The sequence below is a fragment of the Neofelis nebulosa genome, chromosome X, assembly GCF_028018385.1.
Source record: "Neofelis nebulosa isolate mNeoNeb1 chromosome X, mNeoNeb1.pri, whole genome shotgun sequence".
Classification (NCBI taxonomy): Eukaryota; Metazoa; Chordata; class Mammalia; order Carnivora; family Felidae; genus Neofelis; species Neofelis nebulosa.
Genome location: NC_080800.1, coordinates 20277782 through 20302059, shown reverse-complemented (window position 1 = coordinate 20302059; position 24278 = coordinate 20277782). Strand labels below are relative to the sequence as shown.

At 39.1% G+C, this 24278-nt stretch overlaps 1 protein-coding gene across 1 annotated transcript; it reads right to left on the bottom strand.

Annotated features, from left to right (window-relative positions):
* Positions 1 to 5181: 5181 nt before the first annotated feature.
* On the bottom strand, positions 5182 to 23557 carry EIF2S3 (eukaryotic translation initiation factor 2 subunit gamma). Its single transcript, XM_058712564.1, has 12 exons — positions 23414 to 23557; positions 22813 to 22876; positions 20792 to 20919; positions 20583 to 20704; positions 19087 to 19181; positions 17639 to 17797; positions 16073 to 16207; positions 14916 to 15010; positions 14218 to 14362; positions 12854 to 13023; positions 12277 to 12449; positions 5182 to 5603 (listed from the first exon to the last, which is right to left on the bottom strand). The coding sequence occupies exons 1-12, from the start codon at positions 23480 to 23482 to the stop codon at positions 5540 to 5542; spliced, it is 1419 nt and encodes a 472-aa protein (XP_058568547.1). The 5' UTR covers positions 23483 to 23557; the 3' UTR covers positions 5182 to 5539.
* Positions 23558 to 24278: the final 721 nt, after the last annotated feature.

The window sequence follows — 24278 nt, the reverse complement described above, 5'->3', positions numbered from 1 at the left end:
TTTCCCAGATAAAGAATTCTGGGTCAAAGGGTGAGATATTTTAAATCTTGACAGATATAATCAAACTGGGGGCACCAGGACTGCTCAGTTGGTGAAGCATCCAACTTTGGCTCACGGTTTGTGAGTTGATCTCACGGTGTGTGAGTTCAAGCCCCGCAGCGGGGTCTGTGCTGACAGCTCAGAGCCTGCAGCCTGCTTCAGATTTTGTCTCCCTCTCTCGCTGCCCCTCCCCCGCTCATGCTCTGTCTCTCTCTCCTTCAAAAATAAACATTAAAAAAATAAAAATATAATTAAACTGCCCTCTTCAAAGAACATTCCAGTTTCTACTTTTCACCAACAATATATCCTCACCAACACTGGTATAAATCTTTTCGATTTTTGCCAATTTTTTTTTTTAGTATAGTTGACACAATTTTTGCCAATTTTAATGAGTGAAAAAGAATCACGTTGTTTGCACATTTCTTTTTACTAGATAGACTCAGCACTTTACAAATCTGTGTTGGGTATATGTATTTCTTGTATAAATAGCCCAGACATATTTGCAACATGGATTTTCCCTGTTGCCAGAAACTGAAGTCAGACATGTTGTTCAATAGTGGTGTTCTATCCCCCAGAATGCAGTGTTATTTCCCTAATGCCTGATATTTGTAAACATTCCATTACATTTATTAAAGTTCATTTATTTATTGAGAGAGAGAGAGAGAGAGAGCGTGGGCAAGGGATAGGCAGAGAGAGAGAGAATCCCAAGCAGGCTCTGCACTGTCAGTGCAGAACCTGACGTGGGGCCCGAACCCACAACCTGTGAGATCACGACCTGAGCCAAAAACAAGGGTTGCACACCAAACTAACTAAGCTACCCAGGCGCCCCTGTGAACATTCCCTTAAATGAAAGCGTTAAGTATTTGTATAAGTGCTTCCTGAACAGTGATACAATCCCTAAGTATAAAAGCACAATCGCCCAGGACAAAACTCATTATTCTCTGATCCAGCAAGACCTGGCCTTTAAGAAAGTCACTGGCAGAGGAGCACCTGGGTGGCTCAGTAGGTTGATCGTCCAGCTTCAGCTCAGAGCATGATCTCATGGCTCGTGAGTTCAAGCCCTGTGTATGGCTCTGTGCTGACACCTCAGAGCCTGGAGCCTCCTTCAGATTCTGTATCTCCCTCTCTCTGCCCTTCCCCTGCTTGCACTCTGTCTCTCTCTCTCTCTCTCTCTCAAAAATAATAAATAAGCATTTAAAAAAATTTTAAAGAGAGAGTCACTGGCAGCAGTACAGCCCTTTCCTGTTAAGTCTGAGGCACAGAGAAAACTCCATGGAGTAGATGCCACATTGGCTCCTACCTGTGGGACTTGACTGCCACTAACTTCAGTCTTCACCCAAGTCAAATCAGTGTGCTCATGAATCAACATGACCTCTCTTCCTGCCAGTCTTTAGCTCAACTAAAGGGACACGATAAATATTTTGTCCCATTTCTATTTTTGTATCTTACCAATTTGTTCTAGATATATATTAATCTTTCACAGGTCATTTAAGTTTTAAATATTTTCTCTCAATCTATCAGCTTTTACATCTTATCTTTGGCCTTGCTCTGAATTTTTAGACGTCAGATCTGCCAAACTCTCCTTCATGGTTTTTGGGTTTGTTTTGCATTCCTCATACAAATTATTAAAATAAACTTTTTTCTTTATTCCTAATTTTGTCCCATTAAAATGAAACCTTAGATAAGATTTTAAATAAAAGACCTTTTATCTCCAAATGCCTAGCCATTTGGACTAAAAATATCTTTCCTTTTCCTGACATAAAATGTGACCTATAGCATGTATTACTAAAATTTTATGTGGCTGTAAAGTTTATTCCAATGGTCTATTTCTGCATCACTACCACTTATTTTTATTTTTATTTTTTTTTGGAGAGAGAGAGCTCAAGTGGGGGAGTGGGACAGAGGGAGAGAGAGAATCCTAGTCCTGATGCAGGGCTCAATTTGATGACCGCGAGATCATAACCTGAGTCAAAATCCAGAGTTGGATGCTCAACCGACTGAGCCACCAGGTGCCCCAGTATCACATTTCTGATATTGTGGCTTTATAAAGTTCAAAACATGGTAAGTCAATTCTCCTATGATAATTCTTTTCCTAAAGTTTACTTACCATTCTTGCGAATTTACTTTTCCAAATCTTTATCAGCTGGACAAGTTCTTTAAAGTCTCACTGAAATTTTTATTCAGATTGCCCTGAATTTACAACGAAAAATGGCAGCCATCTATACAATATTGAGTATTTGCGTACAAGAATATTGCCTATTTTCTCATTATTCCTATCTCCTTTTTTGTCCTTCAGCAAATGTTTCACTCATATAGATCTTGCAGTCTTGTTAAATTTACACCTGGATAGTTTATACCCATTGCATTTTCTGATCTGTCTGTATGTAAGTGGGGTGGAGGGCTTTAAGCTAATTAGTAAACTACTTAATAAACTAGTAATTTTTGCATGCTTATCTTTAACTCTCTCACCTCACTGAACTCTCTGCGCAGTTCCTGTTTTTCAATTTCTGGATTGTATTTCTAAACAATCTTATACCTTGTAAGTAATGTTCTGTTGCTCCCATTCCCAATATCTGTATCTCATTTGCTAAGCCTCAGAAAACACTGTCGTAGAACTGAAGTGTTAGCTGGCATTCTTGACTTGTTCCAGACCTTAATGAGAAGAATATACAGAAAAAAAAAATGTGAATTCCAGTGTCATGCCACTGATAACTGCTTCCCACCCTGAACTTCATGCTAGTTATTTCATTAACCTTACAACTCCGTGTTTTTACCCAACCAAAACTTTTTACCCCACTTATGGCATTATGGAGGATGTTACTGTACTCCAATATTTCATCATTCAAAACCATGATTCTGGTAGTTCTCTACTAACAAGTACACTGTAATCAAGTTAATAGTTTCCTTCCCTACCTTACCTACATTTAAAAAGTTATTGTGGATTGTATTAAATACATCTTCAAGGTATGCTTTTCTCTTTCAATCTCTTTAACATCCAAGTGTACCCAAGAACGCATTATTCTTTTAGTATACTGCTGGACTTAACTTACTAATATTTTAGTATGGATTTTATAACTTGGGTGAGAATAAACTCTAGTGGTTTTTATTTTTGGTAGTATTCTCTCCAGGTTTGGACACCAGGGACATTACTTTGAATTATGAGGTCTCCTTTCTTGTCCTTTCATTTCCCATATTCTTAAACAAAAATTACCCATTCTGTGAAATTTGACAAAACATATATTGAGTTTGTGGAAACTTTTGCAGAGGCAATTTTTTAATAATTCAAGTTAATTGATTGTAAGTATTTTAAGGGTATCTGCTTCATTTTCAATAACTTATAAAAATTTTGTTAATTCTAGAAAAGCATCTATTTCACTGAAAGCTTCAGCATATTAAATTTTTCTAGAAATGAGATTGCAGAAGTTTTAGGAGTACAGTTATATGCACTCTTGTTAGAAGAAAATTCTTTTTCCTCTGCAAAGCCCAAACACACACATCATCATCTTTGGAGGTTACAAAGAGTGAAATCATGAGAACCTTCTAGGTCAGTCTGGAAATCACGTGATGTCACAGCGAGATTGCCCTCAAATCCCCCATTTCTGTGAGACTAGCTTTACAACTTATCATACATCATTCTCTTACAAAAAGGTTAATAGGGTTGTGCTGAGAACAGACTGCAATGGGGCAAGTGTGGAAGTAGGAAGGAGTTACAGGGCTATTGTAGGTGAAAGCTAAGGGTGGCTTCAACTAAGTTGTTAACAGTGGAGTGGATGAGAACTAGTCAGACTCTGAAAACTGCCTGACAGGTGAGCCAACAGGATTTACACACACAATGTGCTTTCACCTGCAACACTGCGTTACAAGCAGATTCTCAACCAGGTATAGCTTTTGCTAAGAATCTATGCACTGACTTCAAGTTTTAAGAAAATCAGGTCAGGCCCACTGTTTTTTATTTGTCTACCTTTGTACACTAAGCACAGTGCTTTGCACATTTGTTGAAAATTCATGAGGATGACCAATTGTGCTTTCAATTGTGACACGATATGAAGATAAATTTAGTCAACTATTGAAGCTTTGGGTCTTATGTTATTTCAGAATTTCTGGTGAAAGGGGCTTATAAAACACATGGGGACATTCTAAATATAAAACATACGTCTGGATTAGAACCTTGCTTTATTTAAGTGTCCTTCATGCTATAACACAACCCTTCCAAGTCAATCAAGTATGTAACATTATATCCTTCTTCAAAACCTGTAATTCATAGTCATATCTTCTCAATTTCTACAAGGCAATTTCAATGCCTAAAAAGGCATAATATTATGACTGTGGCATCAAGTCCCGTGGTAAGTACAAATTTAAGAAAAGCAAACTAGAGACTATGATCAGCAAAACTCAGTCAATTCTGTTATTTGATACGCCTACTTCTCAACTCTAAACTTGTTTCTTAACACTGGTGGGGGGTGGGGGGAGGAGTTAAAAATATCAGTGCCAGGGTTCTACCCCTAGTGAATTAAATCAGAATCTCTGCAGGCCAACTTTTTTTTTTTTTTTTTAAAGGTTCTCCAGCAAATCTAATGTCAGCCAGAGTTGGGAGCTACTGCTCTAGGAGAATCTTAGAGACAAAAAAATAAAAATAAAAATAAAAAAGCACAGGGAAAGTGCCAGAACATGGAAAATGACATCTTGAAAGGTCCAACGGTTACTAATACTAGACTCTACATTACAGCCTGATTAATCAGTTACGAAAAAACAAAATAAGGCCTAGAAAGATCTGTTACTCATCTAGAATCATCCGGTGTAAGAGCATTTTGCAATGGGGGAAAGCTAGAGGGTTTCAGGTAATAAGCAATGCAGAAACAACTGCAGGGCATCAGGGAGAGGATGAGGAGAAGCAGCTCTAGTTTCCTGTGTTCCAGTTAAGGAAACGAGGAAGGGGATGGAAAGGTGCGTCCAGGAGAATGGGCTCCTATGATCTAAAGGGTAATGTTTTATTAATTTCCTTTTCACTCACAGTTTCAAACATAAAGCAACATTAAATATGGGGCAAAGGAAAGCTGGTTTCCAAGAATTTGTGCCTTCAAGTTTTTACTTGGTATAACAGTTCTTCAAGCCTGGAACTATTCAAAGATGAATCATGCAAAATAAGAAGAAAACCTTTATTTCAAACAGGTTTCTTGGTACGTGTGCTACAGCAAAGGCTGGTTGTAGCAATTTCATTTCAAACCTGCGATCATGTATAAATTAGACATTATTTGGGAATGATTAATTTCTGCTAAAATGTAGATTCAATCCAACATTATGCCAATTTTTACATTTATTGTAGATCCTAATTTAGCAGTAGAGGTTAAATTTTCATGACCAAAAAATGAGAATAACCTTAGAGCTGCCACTAAGGTAATGAGCTGTGAAATTAATTTCCCAGTACTGCTATGAAAATATACCCCTAGGTTGTAAAGACAAATTCTGATTCCATCCAAATGTATTATTTAACTGGAATTCTTCAGTCATCATCTACTGTTGGCTTGATCGTCACTCCTCTTCTTATTTGGCCCCAGCCAATTAAACTGCAAAAAACAAAATTTTTCAATCATGAATTTTACACCTCTTTCATTATCATTACCACACAATCATATGACGTAAGTGGTTTTACTTGCCTATCTGCTATGAATGTTTCCAAAACCTGCGCTCCATTAAGAAAGCTCACACTATCTTCGTAGATTCTCAGGCTCACAAAGATGGGCTCCAGCGATAATAAATGACCAAAAAAAGCAAACAAAAAGTTGCTACTACAAATATGCTTGTCTTTATTCTATCCCTAGAATAAAGGGATACACTAATCCCTCCAGAACCACCAGTCTAGTCCACTAAAGTATTCATGCTGATACACAATCTACCACAGCCTGATTTTCTAAAATATCTCATTCTCTATCCTTTCCTCATTGAAAAATGCTTTTTTACCATTCACAGCACTCGACAGATCACAAAGGATTTAGCATGACCTTGGCTGGTAAAGAAAACTTAGAGAGGAAGTAGAATATATAGTCTGGTAGCAGATTACTCTCAGTAGCAGAGGAACCTCTGCTCCCTTTTGGCGTTTTCTCTAATCAATGAGTAGGCTGGATTGCTACCTCAGCAATAGCTTCTAGAACAAAACCCATCTCATGGGGTAAAACCACAATTCTAAAGAATGTAAATCATTCAGATGTTCTCATTTAAAAATATTAACACACTTGCTAAATTAAATTTGATTTTTAAATACTTTTATTATTGAAGTATAGTTGGTATATATTGTATCGGTTTCAGGCATACAATATAGCGATTGGACAATTCTCTTTATTACTCAATGCTTACCATTAAGTGTACTCCCCATCTGGTGCCACACAACATTCTATTATTGACCATGCTCCTTCAATTGTTACTTTTCATCTCCAGAACTTACTTATTTTATAACTGGAAGCCTTAATCCCCTTCACCCATTGCACCCATCCCCCTACCCACCTCACTCCACCACCAGAAATCAATCTGTCCCTGTATTCACGAGCCTGCTTGTTTTGTTTTTTTAGATTCCACATACAAGTGAAAGCATATAATATTTGTCTTTCTCAGGGCACCGGGGTGGCTCAGTCAGTTAAGCGTCTGACTGAGGCTCAGGTCATGATCTCGCGGTTCGTGGGTTTGAGCCCCGCATCAGGCTCTGTGCTGGAGCCTGCTTTGGATTCTGGGTCTCCCTCTCTGCCCTTTCCCAACTTACACTCTGCCTCTCAAAAAATGAGTAACATTTAAAAGTAATAATATTTGTCTTTCTCTTATTTAACTTAGTGTAATAGCCTCTAGCTCCATCCATTTTGTCACAAATGACAAGATTTAAATATTTTTTGGGCTGAGTAATATTCTGTTGTGTACATATACCACATCTACTTTATCCAATCATCTATGGATGGACACTTGGCTACTGTAAATAACACTGCAATGAACATAGGGGTGTACCTTTTCAAATTGGTGTTTTCATTTTTGGGGGGGTAAATACCCAGTAGTGGAATTACTGGTATTTTTAAGTTTTTGATGAACTTCCATGTTTTCCACGGTATTTGCCACCAATTTACATTCCCACAAACATGCATGAAGGTTCCCTTTCCTCCACATCCTTGCCAAACACTTGTCTTTTTTATACTAGCCATTCTGAGTAATGTAAGGTGATATCTCATTGTGGTTTTGATTTGCTTCTCCTTGATGATGAGTGATATTGAACATTCTTCATGTGTTTGTTGATAATCGGTATGCCTTTGGAAAAATGTCTATTCAGATGCCCATTTTTTACTTGAATTGTTTGGGGTTTTTCAGTGTTGAGTTGTACAAGTTCTTCATATATTTTGAATATTAACCCTTCATTGGAGCTATCATTTGCAAATACCTTCTCCCAATCAGTAGGTTGTCTTTTCATTTTGTTGATGATTTCTTTTATTGTGCAAAAGCTTTCTATTTTGGTATAGTCCCAATAGTTTATTTTTGCTTCTGCTTCCCTTGCCTGAGGAGACATACCATAAATATGTTGCTAAGGCTAATATCAAAGATCAGTATGTTTTAAGTTTTGTGGTTTCGGGTCTTTAATCCATTTTGAATTTATCTTTGTGTATGGTGTAAAAAAGTGGTCCAGTTTCACTCTTTTGTGTGTAGTCATTCAGTTATCCCACCACAATTTATTGAAGAGACACTTTTTTCCGCACTGTGTATTCTTGCCTTCTCTGTCATAGATTAATTTACCACTTAAGTGAGGGTTTATTTCTTGGCTATCTTGTTCCATTCGTCTATGTGTCTATTTTTGTGCCGGTACCATACTGTTTTGATTACTACAGCTTTGCAGTATAGCTTGAAATCTGGAATTGTGATATCTCCAGCTTTATACTTCTTTCTCAAGACTACTCTGGCTATTCGGAATTTTTTGTGGTTCCATACAAATCTACGGATTGTGTGTTCTAGTTCTATGAAAAATGATATGGTATTTTTTTAATGTATTTTGAGAAAGTGAGAACGAGCATACAAGCAAGGGGAGGGAGGAAGAGAGAGAGAATCCAAAGGAGGCTCTGTGCTAACAGCCCTACACAGATGGGGCTTGATCCCATGAACTGTGAGATTATGACCTGAGTCAAAATCAAGAGTCAGACGCTTAACCGACTGAGCCACCCAGGCAACCCAATGCTATGGTATTTTGATAGGAATTGCACTGAATCTGTAGACTGCTTTGGACAGTATCGACATTTTAATAGTAATTCTTCCAATCCAAAGAAGGGAAGCCTGGGTTGCTCAGTCGGTTAAGTGTCCGACTGGGGCTCAGGTCATGATCTCAAGGTTCCTGGGTTTGAGCCCCGTGTCGGGCTCTGTGCTGACAGCTCAGAGCCTAGAGCCTGCTTCAGACTGTCTCCCTCTCTCTCTGCCCCTCCCACAGTCACACATGGTCTCTCTCCTTCAAAAATAAGCACAGGGGCACACGGTTAGCTCAGTTGATTAAGTGCCCGACTTGGGCTCAGGTCATGATCTCAGTTTGTGAGTTCAAGTCACGTATCGTGTTCTGTGCTGACAGCTCAGAGCCTGGAGCCTGCTTCAGATTCTGTGTCTCCCTCTCTCTCTGCCCCTCCCCTGCTGTCTCTCTCTCTCAAAAATAAACATTAAAAAATAAATAAGGGGCGCCTGGGTGGCTTGGTCGGTTAAGCGTCCGACTTCAGCTCAGGTCATGATCTCACGGTCCGTGAGTTCGAGCCCCGCGTCGGGCTCTGTGCTGACAGCTCAGAGCCTGGAGCCTGTTTCAGATTCTGTGTCTCCCTCTCTCTCTGTTCCTCACCTGTTCATGCTCTGTCTCTGTCTCAAAAATAAATAAACGTTAAAAAAAAAAAAATTTTTTTTTTAAAAAATAAATAAATAAATGTTAAATTTTTTTCTGTAAATAGTAATTCTTCCAATTCATAAGCATGGTATATCTTTCCATTTATTTGTGTTGTCTTCACTTTCTCTCACCAAAGTCTTACAGTTTTCAGAGTATAGGTCTTCCTTGGTTAAATTTATTCCCAGGTATTTTATTCTTTTTGGGGCAACTGTAAATAGGATTTTAATGTTTATTTATTTTTGAGAGACTGAGACACAGAGTGAACAGGGGAGGGCAGAGAGATGGGGACAGAGAATGTGAAGCAAGCTCCAAGTTCTGAGCTGTGAGCACAGAGCCTGATGTGGGGCTCGAACATATGAGATGTGAGATCATGACCTGAGCAGAAGTCGGATGCTTAACCAACTGACACACCCAGGTGCCCCTAAATTTTTTTTTCGACGTTTATTTATTTTTGAGAGAGAGAGAGAGAGAGACAGAGAGACAGAGCGCAACAGCAGGGGAGGGGCAGAGAGAGAGGAAGACACAGAATCTGAAGCAGGCTCCAGGCTCTGAGCCATCAGCACAGAGCCTGAGGTGGGGCTCGAACCCACAAACCATGAAATCATGACGGAGCCGAAGTCAGACATTTAGCTGACTGAGCCACCTAGGTGCCCCCATTTATTACTAGTTTTAACAGTTTTCTGGTGGAGTCTTGCTAATTTTTAAGCAAAATCTAAAGTTTCATTTGGACAGAAATCTCTTAAAGGATTAGCGGGCAGACACAAAAAAATCCTTTTATTTTAAATCTATTCTGATCCAGGAATTGTACCATTCTGAGACTAATACACTCCATGCTGTGAGTTTTTCAAAGTTTACTATTTAAGCCTATTTTAAAATACCCCAGAAATCATTATGTCTATAATAGCAAATAGTATAATCATACCAAAGAATAAAATCAAATGACCTAAATCACCACAAAGCAGGATTATTTACTTAAAATTCAACCAAAAGTTAAACTCTGTCTCAATTAGAGAATAATGATTCAGATCGGTTTTCTGAACAGTAAGTGATGAGAAACCTTCATGGGGCACGGTATCAGGAAAGCCTTAATAAGGGAAGTACTGAGGAAAAAACAGACAGCCAAAGATATGAATAATTATGACAACAATGAGGACACAGAACAATGTAATTTAGAGGGTTTATATGAGACATAGAAGGAAGAAACATAAAATGCATTGAAGCAGGCTTCCAGAAAGGTCCTGAATATCATAAAGTAATGAGAAGCTACTGAAAATTATTGAACATATAATAAAGATGTTTTAGGAAGATTAATTTTGACCGAATTCTTAACTAACAAAGGAAGAGGTAAATTAGGAATCTTTGGCAGTAACTTTTAGGTGTGAAAGAATGGCTATAGGGATATAATGAGGTCACAAAGAATAGGAAGGGTAGTTGCAGTAACTAACCAGGTAACTAAAAGCAAAGAGAAGTCTAAGATGTGTGTGTGTTTCCTAGCTCTATCCACTCAAAAGACCTAGAAGGAATAGCACCCTAGGAACAATGAACACACCTGGCACCTACATCTTCATTTCTAAATACCATTTCCCACTAAAAGAAACCAGGCTTGGAAAAACGGCCAATTCTAAAACTGGAGCATGGGAGGTATGAGAGGAGTTTGGAACATTTTGTGCCAGAAAGTAAGGAACTATTTAAAAAAAAAAAAAAAAAAAAAAAAAAAAGGTGGGGACGTATCAAAAGGACACAGGAGCCAGCCTTAAGAGTCTCTACTGGATGAATCCTGAACAATCTGGGTATCAAAATAAATAAGGACAGTGGGGCGCCTGGGTGGCGCAGTCGGTTAAGCGTCCGACTTCAGCCAGGTCACGATCTCGCGGTCCGTGAGTTCGAGCCCCGCGTCAGGCTCTGGGCCGATGGCTCGGAGCCTGGAGCCTGTTTCCGATTCTGTGTCTCCCTCTCTCTCTGCCCCTCCCCCATTCATGCTCTGTCTCTCTCTGTCCCAAAAAAAAAAAAAAAAAAACACGTTGAAAAAAAAAATAAATAAGGACAGTAATGAATCATAACCTACTGAATAAAATAGGACTCCACGAGGCTAAATTATAACTACTTAAGTAAATAATAGGGAAGAATAATAAATGAGAAGTGGCAGGTTTGGGGGAGGGATGTCATCATTTTAATAACATAATCAAGTTCAATTCAGACAAGAATCATCAGTGGATGAAGAGGAGACTAATCACATAGTCTCAACTAGTCTTCCCACAAAATGAGGTGCATAGGTAAAAAGAGTAACTATAGGGGCGCCTAGGTAGCTAGGTTGGTTGAGTGTCTGACTTTGGCTCAGGTCATGATCTCACGGTTCATGGGTTCGAGCCCCATGTTGGGCTCTGTGCTAACAGCTTGGAGCCTGGAGCCTGCTTCAGATTCTGTGTCTTCCTCTCTCTCTCTGCCCCTCCCCCACTCGCACTCTGTCTCTCAAAAATAAAAAAATTATTTTTTAACAAGTTAAAAAAAAAAAAAAGAGTAACTATATAGAAAATTGGAACAAAACCTTACTTGCATAATCAAAATTAACCTTAACGAGGAGGAGCAATCAGATCTCATGTGCCTCTGGCTATGACTCCCTGAGGAGGGACTACATAACCTGAATCTCATCTTAAGAAATTTCAGATAAAGTGAGGAAGAGTCTAAAAACCAGCTTATATTCTTCAAAATAGTCTATGTCAAGTAAGACAAAGAAAAGCTGAGAAAGTTTCAGATTAGAGATCAAAGAGACATGAAAACTAATGCAATGCATGAGACTAGAATGAAGGGACTAGAGGACATTATTGGGAAAAGCCGTATAACTGGATTAGTGACTGGAGATTTCAGTAATTTATCAATGCTAACTTCTTGAAGCAATTATATAAGAGAATGTCCATGTTTTTAGGAAATATACACCAACTGTTAAGAGATCAAGAGGTATGATACATACAACCTGCTCGTCAAACAGTTGAGCAAAAAGTATATACATATAGAAGAGTACTTACACGCATATGTAAAAATAAACGGTGTATCTGGGAAAAGGGAATACAGGAGGTTATGTGCAATTCTTGCAACTTTCTTGTTAAGTTTGAAATTATCTCCAAATAAAATGTTTTAAAAAGCCAAAGATAAGAGAAACATTGAATCTAAATTCACCGGTTTCTTTCATAGGTTGTGTGTATCACAGATCAGGGCTAGAGATAAAGATTTCAAAGCCATCCAAAAGAAGAGCTGAGCTACAGCCTCAATAACTGTTATGTTCAAGGTAAAGTGTGCACATACACCACCAAGAACTTAAGGGAATTGACTTTTTTATTAGTGACAGAGGCTAATAAACTTACCGCCAGTGTTTCTCAACTCTTCGGCTAAGAGCAATTTTTTCTCCTACTTCTGTGCACACAGGATTAGTCAGAACGATTTTGCCCAAATCGGCCTTAACTGCACTAACTCTTCCTCCTGTCGACAGGGATCCTATGTTCACCATGAGCACTTCATTCTTAGACAGCTTTTGCACCTAGGGAAGTAAATCGGGGAAAAATAAACCCTAAAATCAAGAAAATGCTTTCCAAAAAGGCATGCTTATTATTCTCCTACATCCTTGCCAACAAGAGATGTCAGCAACTGTCCATCTCTGCTGACTTAACCTAAAACTTTAAAAATCAAAATCATACGGATAGTAACAGTTTCATGTCACTGACATATGGGACATACATTTTTGTTTGGGTTTTTTTTGGCTTTTTTACTTTAAACTAATAACCGTATCTAAGTTCTCAATAAATGACTTTCCGAAAGTAGAAAATCAAATTTACTCACATTTTCTTTTTCTTAATCCCATGTTAACTGTCAAAGAGTGAACCTCAAAACTGGTCTTAACATCACTGCCACTTTTCTGAAACAGGAATTACAGAGAGCACTTACCTTTGCTGCTTTCTTGTCTCCTTCAGTGCGTACACCTAGAAGCCGTCTAAGTAGGAAATAGGAGATTTCCAATTCTGTGAAGATCTCTGGTAAAGCTCCAACTGCACCAAGTACCTGTCCCACCATTCTGTCAGCTCGGCACAAAGTGGGGTCAATTTTTGTTCCTACTCCTGATATAAAACAAGATACATAAAGTCCAACTTTTTATTTCCCATTAAGCTGTCTACCCAAAACTTAGTCAAACAAGTAAAGCAAACACCTATACGTTTTAACACACATTTACACTTCCACACTCATGTAATAGCTACATAGGTATGACAAAATATGTCCTACCTGAAGAAAGAATCATAAACCTACGGATTTGTTGGGCCTTTGAGGACAGTCGTTTGATTTAAATTCTAAACAAAGGACAGAAATGATAGCCTAACTCAAAAGTGAGTGTGACTACACTTAATAAAGAGTAAGAAGATACAAAATTCATAATGAGTAATTTATAGAATATTTGCCTGCCAATTCTCCCCTGGAGGGCTAATCAAAAGAAAAAAAAAAAAAACAAAAAACTTCATGACTTCATTATCTGATTCCTAGGATCCACTTCAAAATACTTTAGCTGTGTATGAGGAGAGGGAAAAAGATATAAAGATGAAGCAAAATAAAGTATTGACAACTGTTCAAGCTGGGTGGTGGCTACATGAGCATTATCGTTAAATTATATACAATAAACTATTAATTACGAGATAGGATAAAAAAATGAATTATATACCTAAAGACCAGAGAACCAAAAGACAAACTCCTTCTTTATCCAACAATTTCTTCTTTAATCCAAAGGTACAATAGGTCTAATTCTTACTAAATCTTATCTTTTTCTGGGTATCTGGTAATAACAATAAGTTATAAGTGACCAGGAAATCCATAAATCATCTCAGTAATTCCTATATAATCAGAGTTATTTTTTTAGTCTCACCTCAGAGTAAATATGATCTGACATGATTCAAGTGACATTTGTGGGTAACTTTCCATTTGCAAAACACACACACAAAAACAACCACTCTCTACCGCCATAACTGTGTAGACAAAAAAGTATACTTGGGTGTTTTAACACTGGGTCATAAAACTTTATTGCTAAAAGGCATTCCTTTATATACTAAACCAAAATGTATTCTTCTTTATGCTTAAAATAATTTTTATCAACACATGAAACCATCTTATGAACTAAAATCAACAGCTTAACCACACAAACATTCCCCCAACCCAATCATTTAAAATACCTAATTAAAAATCTACAATACACCTTTTTGGGTACTCCTTTTCCCACGAAAAATACCACAAATTAAAAACGTAAGGTTAAGAAAAGAAATCCTTACCAATAAGACCTCCTGGAGCAGCATACTGAAGATCATTATGCTCCGCAAAAAGTGACACAATTTTCGAAAAGATTGGTTTACACATGAGTTTTCCTTCGCTATCTTTGGAAACAATACCAGGTCTGACTTCTATCTCTTGGCCCACCTGTAAACATGTAAGTTTGTAATTAGAATCACTCTGGGATGATACAATTACCACTTACATATCAAAAGTCCTAACAGGAAGACCCCATAACTAAAAAGGCAATTCTTTTTCTATGTCAAAGACTGCTATTAAAAAACAAAACAAAACAAAAAACAGACATAGAGTTTCAAAACCAGAACCATTCATCCAACTGTTGCTAGCTACATACCACACACACCTCTCTCCATACTCAGAAAATAGTACTTTCTGTTTGGAGTATCCATACTATCCACCTTATGATTAAAACAAGAGAAAAACAGGGGCTCCTGGACAGCTCAATCAGTTAAGCATCTGACTCTGGACTTTGGCTCAAGTCATGTTCTCATGATTCATGAGACTGAGCCCACATCAGGCTCTGCGATGACAGCATGGAGCCTGCTTGGGATTCTCTCTCCCTCTCTCTCTGCCCTTCCCCTACTCGAGATCTCAGTATCTCTCTCTCAAAATAAACAAACATTAAAAAAAAAGACAAGGGAAAAACAAACAAAACAAAGACAATAAAAATCCAGTTCACCTTTAATACTCCTTTTAGAATACTACCACCAGCTACACCACCCTTAAGGTCATCAACTTCACAGCCAGGTTTGTTGACATCAAAGGACCTAATAACTAAAAGAAAACAAAACAAATTAAAGCCAATTCTGCTCGTTTTAACTTTAAAGGAAATGTTCTTTTCTAAGTTAACTTCTACAATAGCAGCCACAGGGATGCCTGGGTGGCTCAGTCACTTAAGCCACCGACTTTAGCTTAGGTCAGGATCTCACCATATGTGAGTTCAAGCCCCGCCTCCGGCTCTGTGCTGACAGCTCAGAGCCTGGAGCCTGCTTTGGATTCTGTCTCCCTTTCTCTGCCCCTCCCCCATTCGCACTCTGCCTCTCTTTCTCAAAAATAAATAAATCTTAAAGAAAAAAAATTAAAAAATAAAACAGCAGCCACATGATTCTTATACACACAGGGGTGACTTTATGCAAAATCTATTATTATTACTCCTACATTTATTGCAGCCTTACTTATGATGAAAAAAGGGGAAATAAGTTAAAAGTTAATTGATAGGGGGCATATGATGGTACACCCATACTATGGAATATCACGCAGTTATTAAAAAAAACAATGTTTAAGGAGCTCCTGGGCAGCTCCGTCAGTTAAGCGTCCAACTCTTGATTCTGGCTCAGGTTCTGGGATCCCACGGTTCATGGAATCTAGTTCCATGTTGGGCTCTGTGCTGACAGCGCAGAGCCTGCTTGGGATTCTCTCTCCCCCTCTCTGCTCCTCCCCACTCACGTTCATATTCTCTCTCAAAATAAACTTAAAAAAATTTTTTTATAAGGATGGTAATTTATTATCACCTCTGTAGAAAGAAAAAGTATTAATAAACACCCTTAGAGGAAAATCACTAATGTGAAAAAGATCAAATTAAGAGTTAAAGACAGGGGTGCCTGGGTGGCTGAGTCAGTTAAAGTGTCCGACTTCGGCTCAGTTCATGATCTCACGGTTCATGGGTTCGAGCTTCATGTGGGGATCTGTGCTGACAGCTCAGAGCCTGGAGCCTGCTTCCGATTCTGTGTCTCCCTCTCTGCCTCGCGCCCTCTTCCGCTGCTCATGCTTTGTCTCTCTCTCTAAAATGAATAAACATCAAAAAAAATAAAAATAAAGACAAATACTGTCACTTACCAATGAGTCGGGGTTCTGAAGTAAAGTCTCTTGGGGGTACTGGAATTTTCTTCACTATGTACTCACAGACAACTTCAATGTTGTATTTCAGCTGAGCGGAAATTGGAATAATAGGAGCTCCTTCTGCTACTGTACCTATAGGAAATTCAGATTAAGATTCTTTAGTTTAACAGAACTTCATCTGTGTTACATGAAACACTTAAGATTGCTCAAACAAATGCTTAAACATCCCCCCACAAATGCCAGCAACAGGATAAAAGTGATAATTCTGTTTAGAAAGGTGGCAGTATTGTTTGTTCTATTCCTGAAAATGAACACTAGTTCCTTTACAGAAAAAAACTGCTAAAATATATTAACATGTATATTTAATATACTAAAAATGATAACACTGTCTAAAGGAATAAAATACTAACACTCCTGGGAAAGAGCACTTTACTAGTTGAAAGATTTCTAATAATATGTAATTAACCTCCCAATAAATGTCAAAGTAAAATTACAGACTCGGTGCTAATCAAAGACTACTGGCTCATATAATATTTCCTCCTTATTAATTATATGTCAAACAGGCTGGGCAAAGAAATGAACCAAACATAATTAGATTTTAATCAAAAGGACTTATTCTTTTTCATAACAACAGAACTGAGTTCACAGGAACTCAACCTTTCCACCAACAAGGCTAAGAGAGAATTGTCAACAACATGCATCATGTCTACTGTGAAATGAAAAACACCATGCTGTTAGAGAAATAGACACTATAAAGGCTAAATAAATCATTGTCAGTTCCAATGATCAAAGTAACTACCTGGTAAGAATAAATAGTATAAGACCTAAGTATAAAAAAAAATGCTTTTGTTCTTTAAAGTGAGTTATTATTTTTTTTAAATCTGATAGTTTCCAGGATACAAACTTCAGCTCTAACTTTCAGTCAGCAGAAATATACTTTGGTTTATCCTTCCAATTATAAAATAAAAAATCACTGGGATGAAATGTACAGCATGGGGAATGTAGTCAGTAATAATGTAAGAACTGTGCGCGAAGACAGTTGGTGACTCCACTTACTACGTGGAGCATTGCATAATGTATAAAATTGTCGAAACTGTTGAATCACTATGTTGTATGCTTGAAACTAATGTAATAGGAGGTCAACTATACTTCAATAAAAAAAATTTTCAGGGGCGCCTGGGTGACGCAGTCAGCTAAGCATCCAACTTCGGCTCAGGTCATGATCTCATGGTTCGTAAGTTCGAGCCCCACATGAGGCTCTCTACTGTCAGCACAGAGTCTGCTTCAGATCCTCTCCTTTTCTCCCTGCCCCTCTCCCGTGCTCACTCGCTTGCTCTCTCTCAAAAATAAACATTAAAACCAAGTTTATTAAATTCAGAAACAAAGATTTCACTAGTTGTGTTAGGTGGCTAACAAATACTAGGGAGAGAAAGAAGGCTTAAAATCCATAAATGTATTCTATTTCAGATAGTCTATTATAGTAAAAGGTAATTTAACATCTGTATCTGGACTATATACGTGTCTAAACAATTCACAGATTTATTAAGTATCACGGCTTCTTACCTTGTACAAATGCAAGGATCTGTTCATACTGCTCTTTAGCCTGACTTTCTTTTACCAAATCAATTTTATTTTGTAGAATCAAAATATGCTTCAGTTTCATGATTTCTATGGCAGCCAGGTGTTCAGATGTCTGAGGTTGAGGACAAGACTCATTACCAGCTAGATGACAAAGAATCAGAAAGATGCCATGAGAATCAGCTGGAAATATTAAGACCAGGCAAATCCACAGGGACAGAAAGCAGATAAATGGTTGCCAGGAGCTAGAGGGAGGGATATGGTACACAGTGACTGTTTAACGGGCATGTGGTTTCCCTTTTGGGGCAATGAAAATATTCTGGAACTAGAAGATGGTGATGCTCGTCTAACACTGTGAATGTACTTAATGTCACTGCGTTGTACAGTTTAAACAGCTAAAATGGTAAGTTTTATTTTATGTCTATTTTACTACCAAAAAAATTTTTACCTGGCATCTAATAAAGAAAATTTGTCCAGGTCTTATCCTTACTCAAGGCAAAAGTCCTGACTATTATTGCCAGGCGTCCACCTTTTGCCCTTGCTTCACTCTCTGTGCTTGCATTCATTACAGCCTCCAAATCATTTGGCTCTCATCCCTGATCCTAAGCAAGAAGCTTGGAATCAACAAGTTTGGCATTTAGGGTCTGCCCTTAGCTTTTGTTCAAGGGTAAGTCATAGCCCTCTGGCTCTATTCAGTCTTAGAGATGTTTTGGCCCAGTCCAGCTCCTGAGGGGCAGAGAGTAATTCAGAAGGGAAGACGCTTATTACATTCTGTGAATTTCAACTACCATCAAAGGGTACTCTCTAACAAAGGGAGGGAAGAACACTAAACGTGAAGATAACCAACAGTGTATCACATAGAAATGAGCACGTTTTGTTGTGCACTCCAATGATCATTTTCCCTAAGCAGTGATGTTCAGATGTCCTGTACTGTATATACGTGGCATGCTTTTAAAAATTATGTTCCATGTCAATGAAATCTCTTAAGAGCTCACATAAGAAACCCTAGCTTTGAAAACCCCAATGAGGTCTACACTTTAGCACTTATTAGGAGATCTGCATCTAAATAAAACCACTACGTGTCAATGTTGCAGTGGACGACGCACAGACCAAAAAAAAAAAAAAAAGGCACATTTAAAACTAAATTTAAAACTAAAATAAGAAATCATTTCACGTGATCTAGACGGGAAAAATGCACTATCGACTTTTTCAAAATGTATACTACTGTAAGGATTCACCTGTCAGCCCCAGATCTTGTTTACTATCGTGTGACAGCTGGTAGGCAGGGATGTCATCTTAGTTGACATGTTACCTCCCGTCGGTGTCACCCTTAGGTAATGGAAATGGCCCTTAATGGCCTTGGTTCTCGTTTCAATATCCCACCCTGGATTCGTTCCACACTGATCTGTCCAAGGCAGCTTTGATGTATTTACCTATCAGCAGAAGGGCTGCATCCATCACTGCTGCACCGTTCAGCATAGTCGCCATCAAAATATCGTGGCCGGGGCAATCAACAAAGGACACGTGTCTAATAATTAAGAAGTAACAATGAGTCCTAAGATCAATCTGTATTTCTGCAGACAGAAATTCCCAAATCCAATCAAAAGGAATAGGGTATAGAGTATGGTACAGAGTATATGCTGGAAATGTCATTGATTTGAAAGCTAAAACAGTGTTAACAGAACAGGCACTGCCATCTGAAAGAATAACTTGCCAAAAATTCCTCTAACACCTTAAAAAGCTGGAACTGCTAATGTGAAGTAGAGACAGGAGTACTATTTTAATAAAACTATACTACTCATTCAGAATCACTATATCCAAAAAGCGTAGGCTCACAATGACATGATCTCAAACAGAGGTTAGCCGACTAAGGCCCTTAGGCCAAACCTGGCCCATACCCACTCAAGCACATATTATTTGTATTTGCTTCCATAACACAATAGCAGAGATGAGTAGCCTCTTCACAGAGAACCTATGGTCTGCAAAGCTGTAAATATTTACAATTTGGCCATTTATAAAAAAACGTGATCTCTGATCAAGGACCAGAACTAGGGTAAGGCCAAGGGAGGAATCTGCCTCAGGTGCAAAGTTTAAGACGGTGCCAAAAAAACCTGCTAATCAAAATAAATAATATTTACATTTAAGATTGTTAAAACAAAATTAATGCAAAAAAGTCCATGATGAGCAAAGTATCAAAATTAACTAATAATGCCACAATGAGCCAAAAACAGTGATAATGAAGAGAAAAAAATCTGTAATTGTCTAATTTAAACAAACAACATTCTATTTATTAAGATTTCTTTGCATTAATTTCAAAAAGCACTGTCTCAAAATACTATTTACCCTGATTACTGAGGTGTTTGGGGGGATATTCCCCCTTATATTTGGGGCCCAAAGCAAGAGCCTCACTCTCATCTCTCCTTAGTTCCAGCTTTGCCCCAATCTAAAATTTCCTTGTGGGCCATTCCCAATCCCACATTAACACCACTAGGCAAAAGTCTGTATCCTCTGATAAAAAACTAGGGTATGAATCATATTCAGAAAACAGATGGGTAACAAGACCATGTATTTAAGAGAGGTAATTAAATATTGCTTTGTTCATCCACTATCTAAAAAACAGAAACAACATTGTTTAAAAGAAATTTAGGAAGCCTGGCAAAAAGCATCCCCTAAATCCAAACAGCTGTGTTTCCACCTGCTTGTGTGATACCTTTCCTTTGAAGAATTTGCACTCAAGTATCTAAATGGAGGTTGAAATACTTGACTTTTCAAATTACTGTCATAATAGACAACCGAAACAATAAAAAATATAAAAACAAAAACATTCAGCAGTTTCATTATTTAATATCTCAGTTAAATACTTCAAAAAGGATAATTAGAAGACAACAGAATATGACATATAAAGTGTTTTTAGCATGAAAGAGCTCACCTGACTAATTTGAAGTTCCCTTTGGTCCCTGGAATGTCTGTAGGAAACTCATCGGGCGTACTACTTCCACAGGATCTATAACATTCTGGCCGAGGACAACTTGGGTCATCAAGTTTATAAATCTAAAAGTTCCAACAAAAAAAAGATTCAAATTTGTTACGTGCACATTCAACAAAGTTATTTCTAGTTCCACGGTATACACAGCTCACCTTAGCATTAGCATATCCAAGCTTGATCGTAATATTTCTTTCTAGTTCGTTTTTGAACCTGACAGTGTGAACTCCAGAAATAGCTTTTACAACTGTGGATTTCCCATGAGCTACGTGACCAATTGTACCTACAGACAAAGTACAAGAAATTAATTCATATGCATTCAATTATACCAAATACTTTTTCAAATAGCATCAGAGGAGAAAACCCAAAGCTGTAACTCCCTATAAATATCAATGTAAAACCAACTGTGACTTCAGTTTTTCCTCCTTCATATTCTTTTCTACCCAAACCTTATGCTGATACAGGTCTGAAGTGAACCTTCCATGTAAAGACAATCTTGTTCAAAAACTACAGTCAGTATAGTAAAAGCTATTCATTTTATGTTTCTAATCACATGAAAGACTGCCTTCATCTGAAATAAACACTCTGGGAATGCAAGCTGGTGCAGCCACTGTGGAAAACAGTACGAAAGTTCCTCAAAAAACTAAAAATAGCACTACCCTACGACCCAGCAATTGCACTACTAGGCATTTATCCACAGGATACAGGTGTGCTGTTTCAAAGGGACACATGCACCCCCGTGTTTATAGCAGCACTATCAATAATAGCCAAAGTATGGAAAGAGCCCAAATGTCCATCGATGGATGAATGGATAAAGATGTGCTATATATACACAATGGAGTATTACTCGACAATCAAAAAGAATGAAATCTTGCCATTTGCGACTACGTGGATGGAACTGGAGGGTATTATGCTAAGTGAAATCAGTCAGAGAAAGACAAAAATCATATGACTTCACTCATAGGAGGACTTTAAGAGACAAAACAGATGAACATAAGGGAAGGGAAACAAAAATAATATAAAAACAAGGAGGGGGACATAACAGAAGAGACTCATAAATATGGAGAACAAACTGAGGTTTACGGGAGGGATTGTGGGAGGGGGGATAGGATAAATGGGTAAGGGGCACTAAGGAATCTACTCCTGAAATCACTGTTTCACTATATGCTAACTAATTTGGATATAAATTTTAAAAATAAATAAATAAAATTAACACTTAAAAAAAATTAGGTTAAATACAAAAATAAACACTCAACAAGAACATAAAATTCTATATACTAAGAAACTTTCCAGTATATCCAGAGTGAAGTAAACAGGTATGAAACAACCTGAAACAACCAAAAAGAATCCATGAAAACAAGCAAACCACCCAGGTTTAATTATGGTAATGCTAGCAAGGGTAACATATATCTTATAATTTCTTAATAACCTGATGGTAGAGCTTTACTTTCAACTAGATTTAATTGTGCTGTTTGTACAGGCTGTCAGATACTCTAACTTGACACTCAGTCAACATACCTTCTCCTCTAAAGTTCTAGATGGCAATGGGCAGGGAGAGAAACTACTTAATAACAGCTTATATACCAAATAAAATTTTTCAAGATTCTGCCCTTGCAATAACCCTGTGTGGCAAATACCACCACATTTTCAACTCCTCTGATACATACGACTACATATTGCCTTATGCTACTAAACTTTTTATATGTATCTTCTCACCTAGTCTGTGAACTAAGCAGGAACAATATGTGCTTCCCACAAAATCTGACAGGTGCTTTGCTCACAAGGGCTCGAAGTCTATTTCTTGAAAGTCTGTGTCCTCATATAATTCAGGTAATCACACAAAGGAAGAGGTTAAAAAATTACTTGTCGAGATCAAACAAGTCAGGTCAGGAAAAGACTAAGGCTTTGTTTACTTATTTTGAGAAAGAGAGCGCGTGTGAGTGGGGGAGGGGCAGAGAGAGAGAGAGAGAGAGAGAAGGAGGAGGAGGAGGAGGAGGAGGAGGAGGAGGAGGAGGAGGAGGAGAGAGAATCCCAGGCAGGCTCTGCACTGTAAGCACAGAGCCTGATGCGGGGCTGGAACCCACAAACTGCTAGATCATGACCTGAGCCGAAGTCAAGAGTCGGATGCTTAACCACAGAGCCACCCAAGCACCCCACCAAGTTACTCTTATCTTACCTATATTAATCGTGGCTTGTCTGCTGATAACTTCGTGTGAAAGTGGCGTCAACTTGCTAACATCCTACAACCAAACATTTTTATTTTAAGTCGCTGTACATAAGACCAATCACAACTTTCCTTTGATTTTACATTTGCTCCACAGAGCTTCCAAAGCGCTTTTCCTGAAAAAGCAATCTTCTGTTCTGATGGCTGGGATGCCCTAAGAGTCCTTCATCGTTAGAGAAGACAACTCCACTCACTATGGGAGATGTGAAGGCCCGAGGCCCCCCAAACTTGACAGTATTAGGGCTAAGGACTATGTAGATACTCCCTCCCCAGACCTTCAGAAGCAAAAGCCTTAGTGACATTTAACACCATCACTTTCCAGCCGAATCCTTCGGGGGGCTCGAAATCCCACAATCTTACACCCCCCATGCACAGCTCGCAGACTTGCCGGGGTACAGCCGGCGGCGCGAGCTCAGCTTAGGGCGCCCGACTCCAAGGCTCCCTCCTAATGCATGCTCCCGACATCCCGGCACTGCCTGATCCCAACGCCTCCCGGGAGGCTCTATCACTCACTTCTGAGCTCCCTCCGTATCCCTGCAGCACGAAACCTTACCAAGGTGGCGAGATCCTGGCGAGAAAGATGCGGCTGCCCCAGAGTCACGCCAGCCTCGCCCCCCGCCATCTTGCTCCGAGAGGAAGGAAGTCGCACCAGTGGCTGCCTGACCAAGCGCAGGTCCCCTTGTAAGGGGCGGGGAAGCGGAGGCGGGAAGGCCGACTAGGGCCCACGCCTGGGAAAGGAGGCTGGCCAGTGCCGCCGGGGCCTCGCTGCTTGGACTTCTCTCCGCTTGGGTTTACACAGTGCCTGCCGGCCGACTGACTATAAACCAGGAGGCAAAGTTTCGGAATCTACTCGTGGCAGACCTGATACATATTTGTGCAGGCAACGCTGAGGGCAGCCCCATAATAAGACGCTCCCGCCCCCCTTGCTAGGCGGGTGATGTAACCGCCGCGCGCGCTGGCGAGGGAGAAGCCATTTCCGGTTCCCGGGGGGAGGGCCGGAAGAGTTTCCCGGAGCCTGGGAATGTTCTTTGGGGTGTGGGGACAGACAGTGGGGCTGTCCTTCTTTACCGATTTCCATAATTAAATAAGGCGAGATCGGCTGGGGGTGCGGCTCTCCTGTGACGGCCACGCTGGCCACATTTACGGCCCCACGCGTCACCTGGTGGGTGGGGGGAAGGGCGCCCTCGCGCGGAGGTTTGTTGAAATGGTCATGGCACAGGGATGGCAAGAGCAAAGTCCCTAACTTGTTCTCACAGGTTTCTAGGGCCTGGGAGGCGGTCCGTGGTGGCTGTAAACTGCACAGCATTGTAAGGGCGCCCAAAGAGGTTATTTTTTTAAGCTCAAGCAGGAAAACCCACTTGCTTAATGGAACGATTACCACTAAATCGGTGTTTTGAAATGTAAAGACTTTTGGGAGT

Bases quoted from the DNA above. Each gene is read 5' to 3' on its own strand.
- EIF2S3 (XM_058712564.1), bottom strand. From the start codon at position 23,482: ATGGCGGGGGGCGAGGCTGGCGTGACTCTGGGGCAGCCGCATCTTTCT. The intron at 22,877-23,413 runs GTAAGGTTTCGT...GTTTGGTTGTAG, and splicing joins GCCAGGATCTCGCCACCTTG to GATGTTAGCAAGTTGACGCC. The intron at 20,705-20,791 runs GTGAGCTGTGTA...TGGAACTTTTAG, and splicing joins TTGGATATGCTAATGCTAAG to ATTTATAAACTTGATGACCC.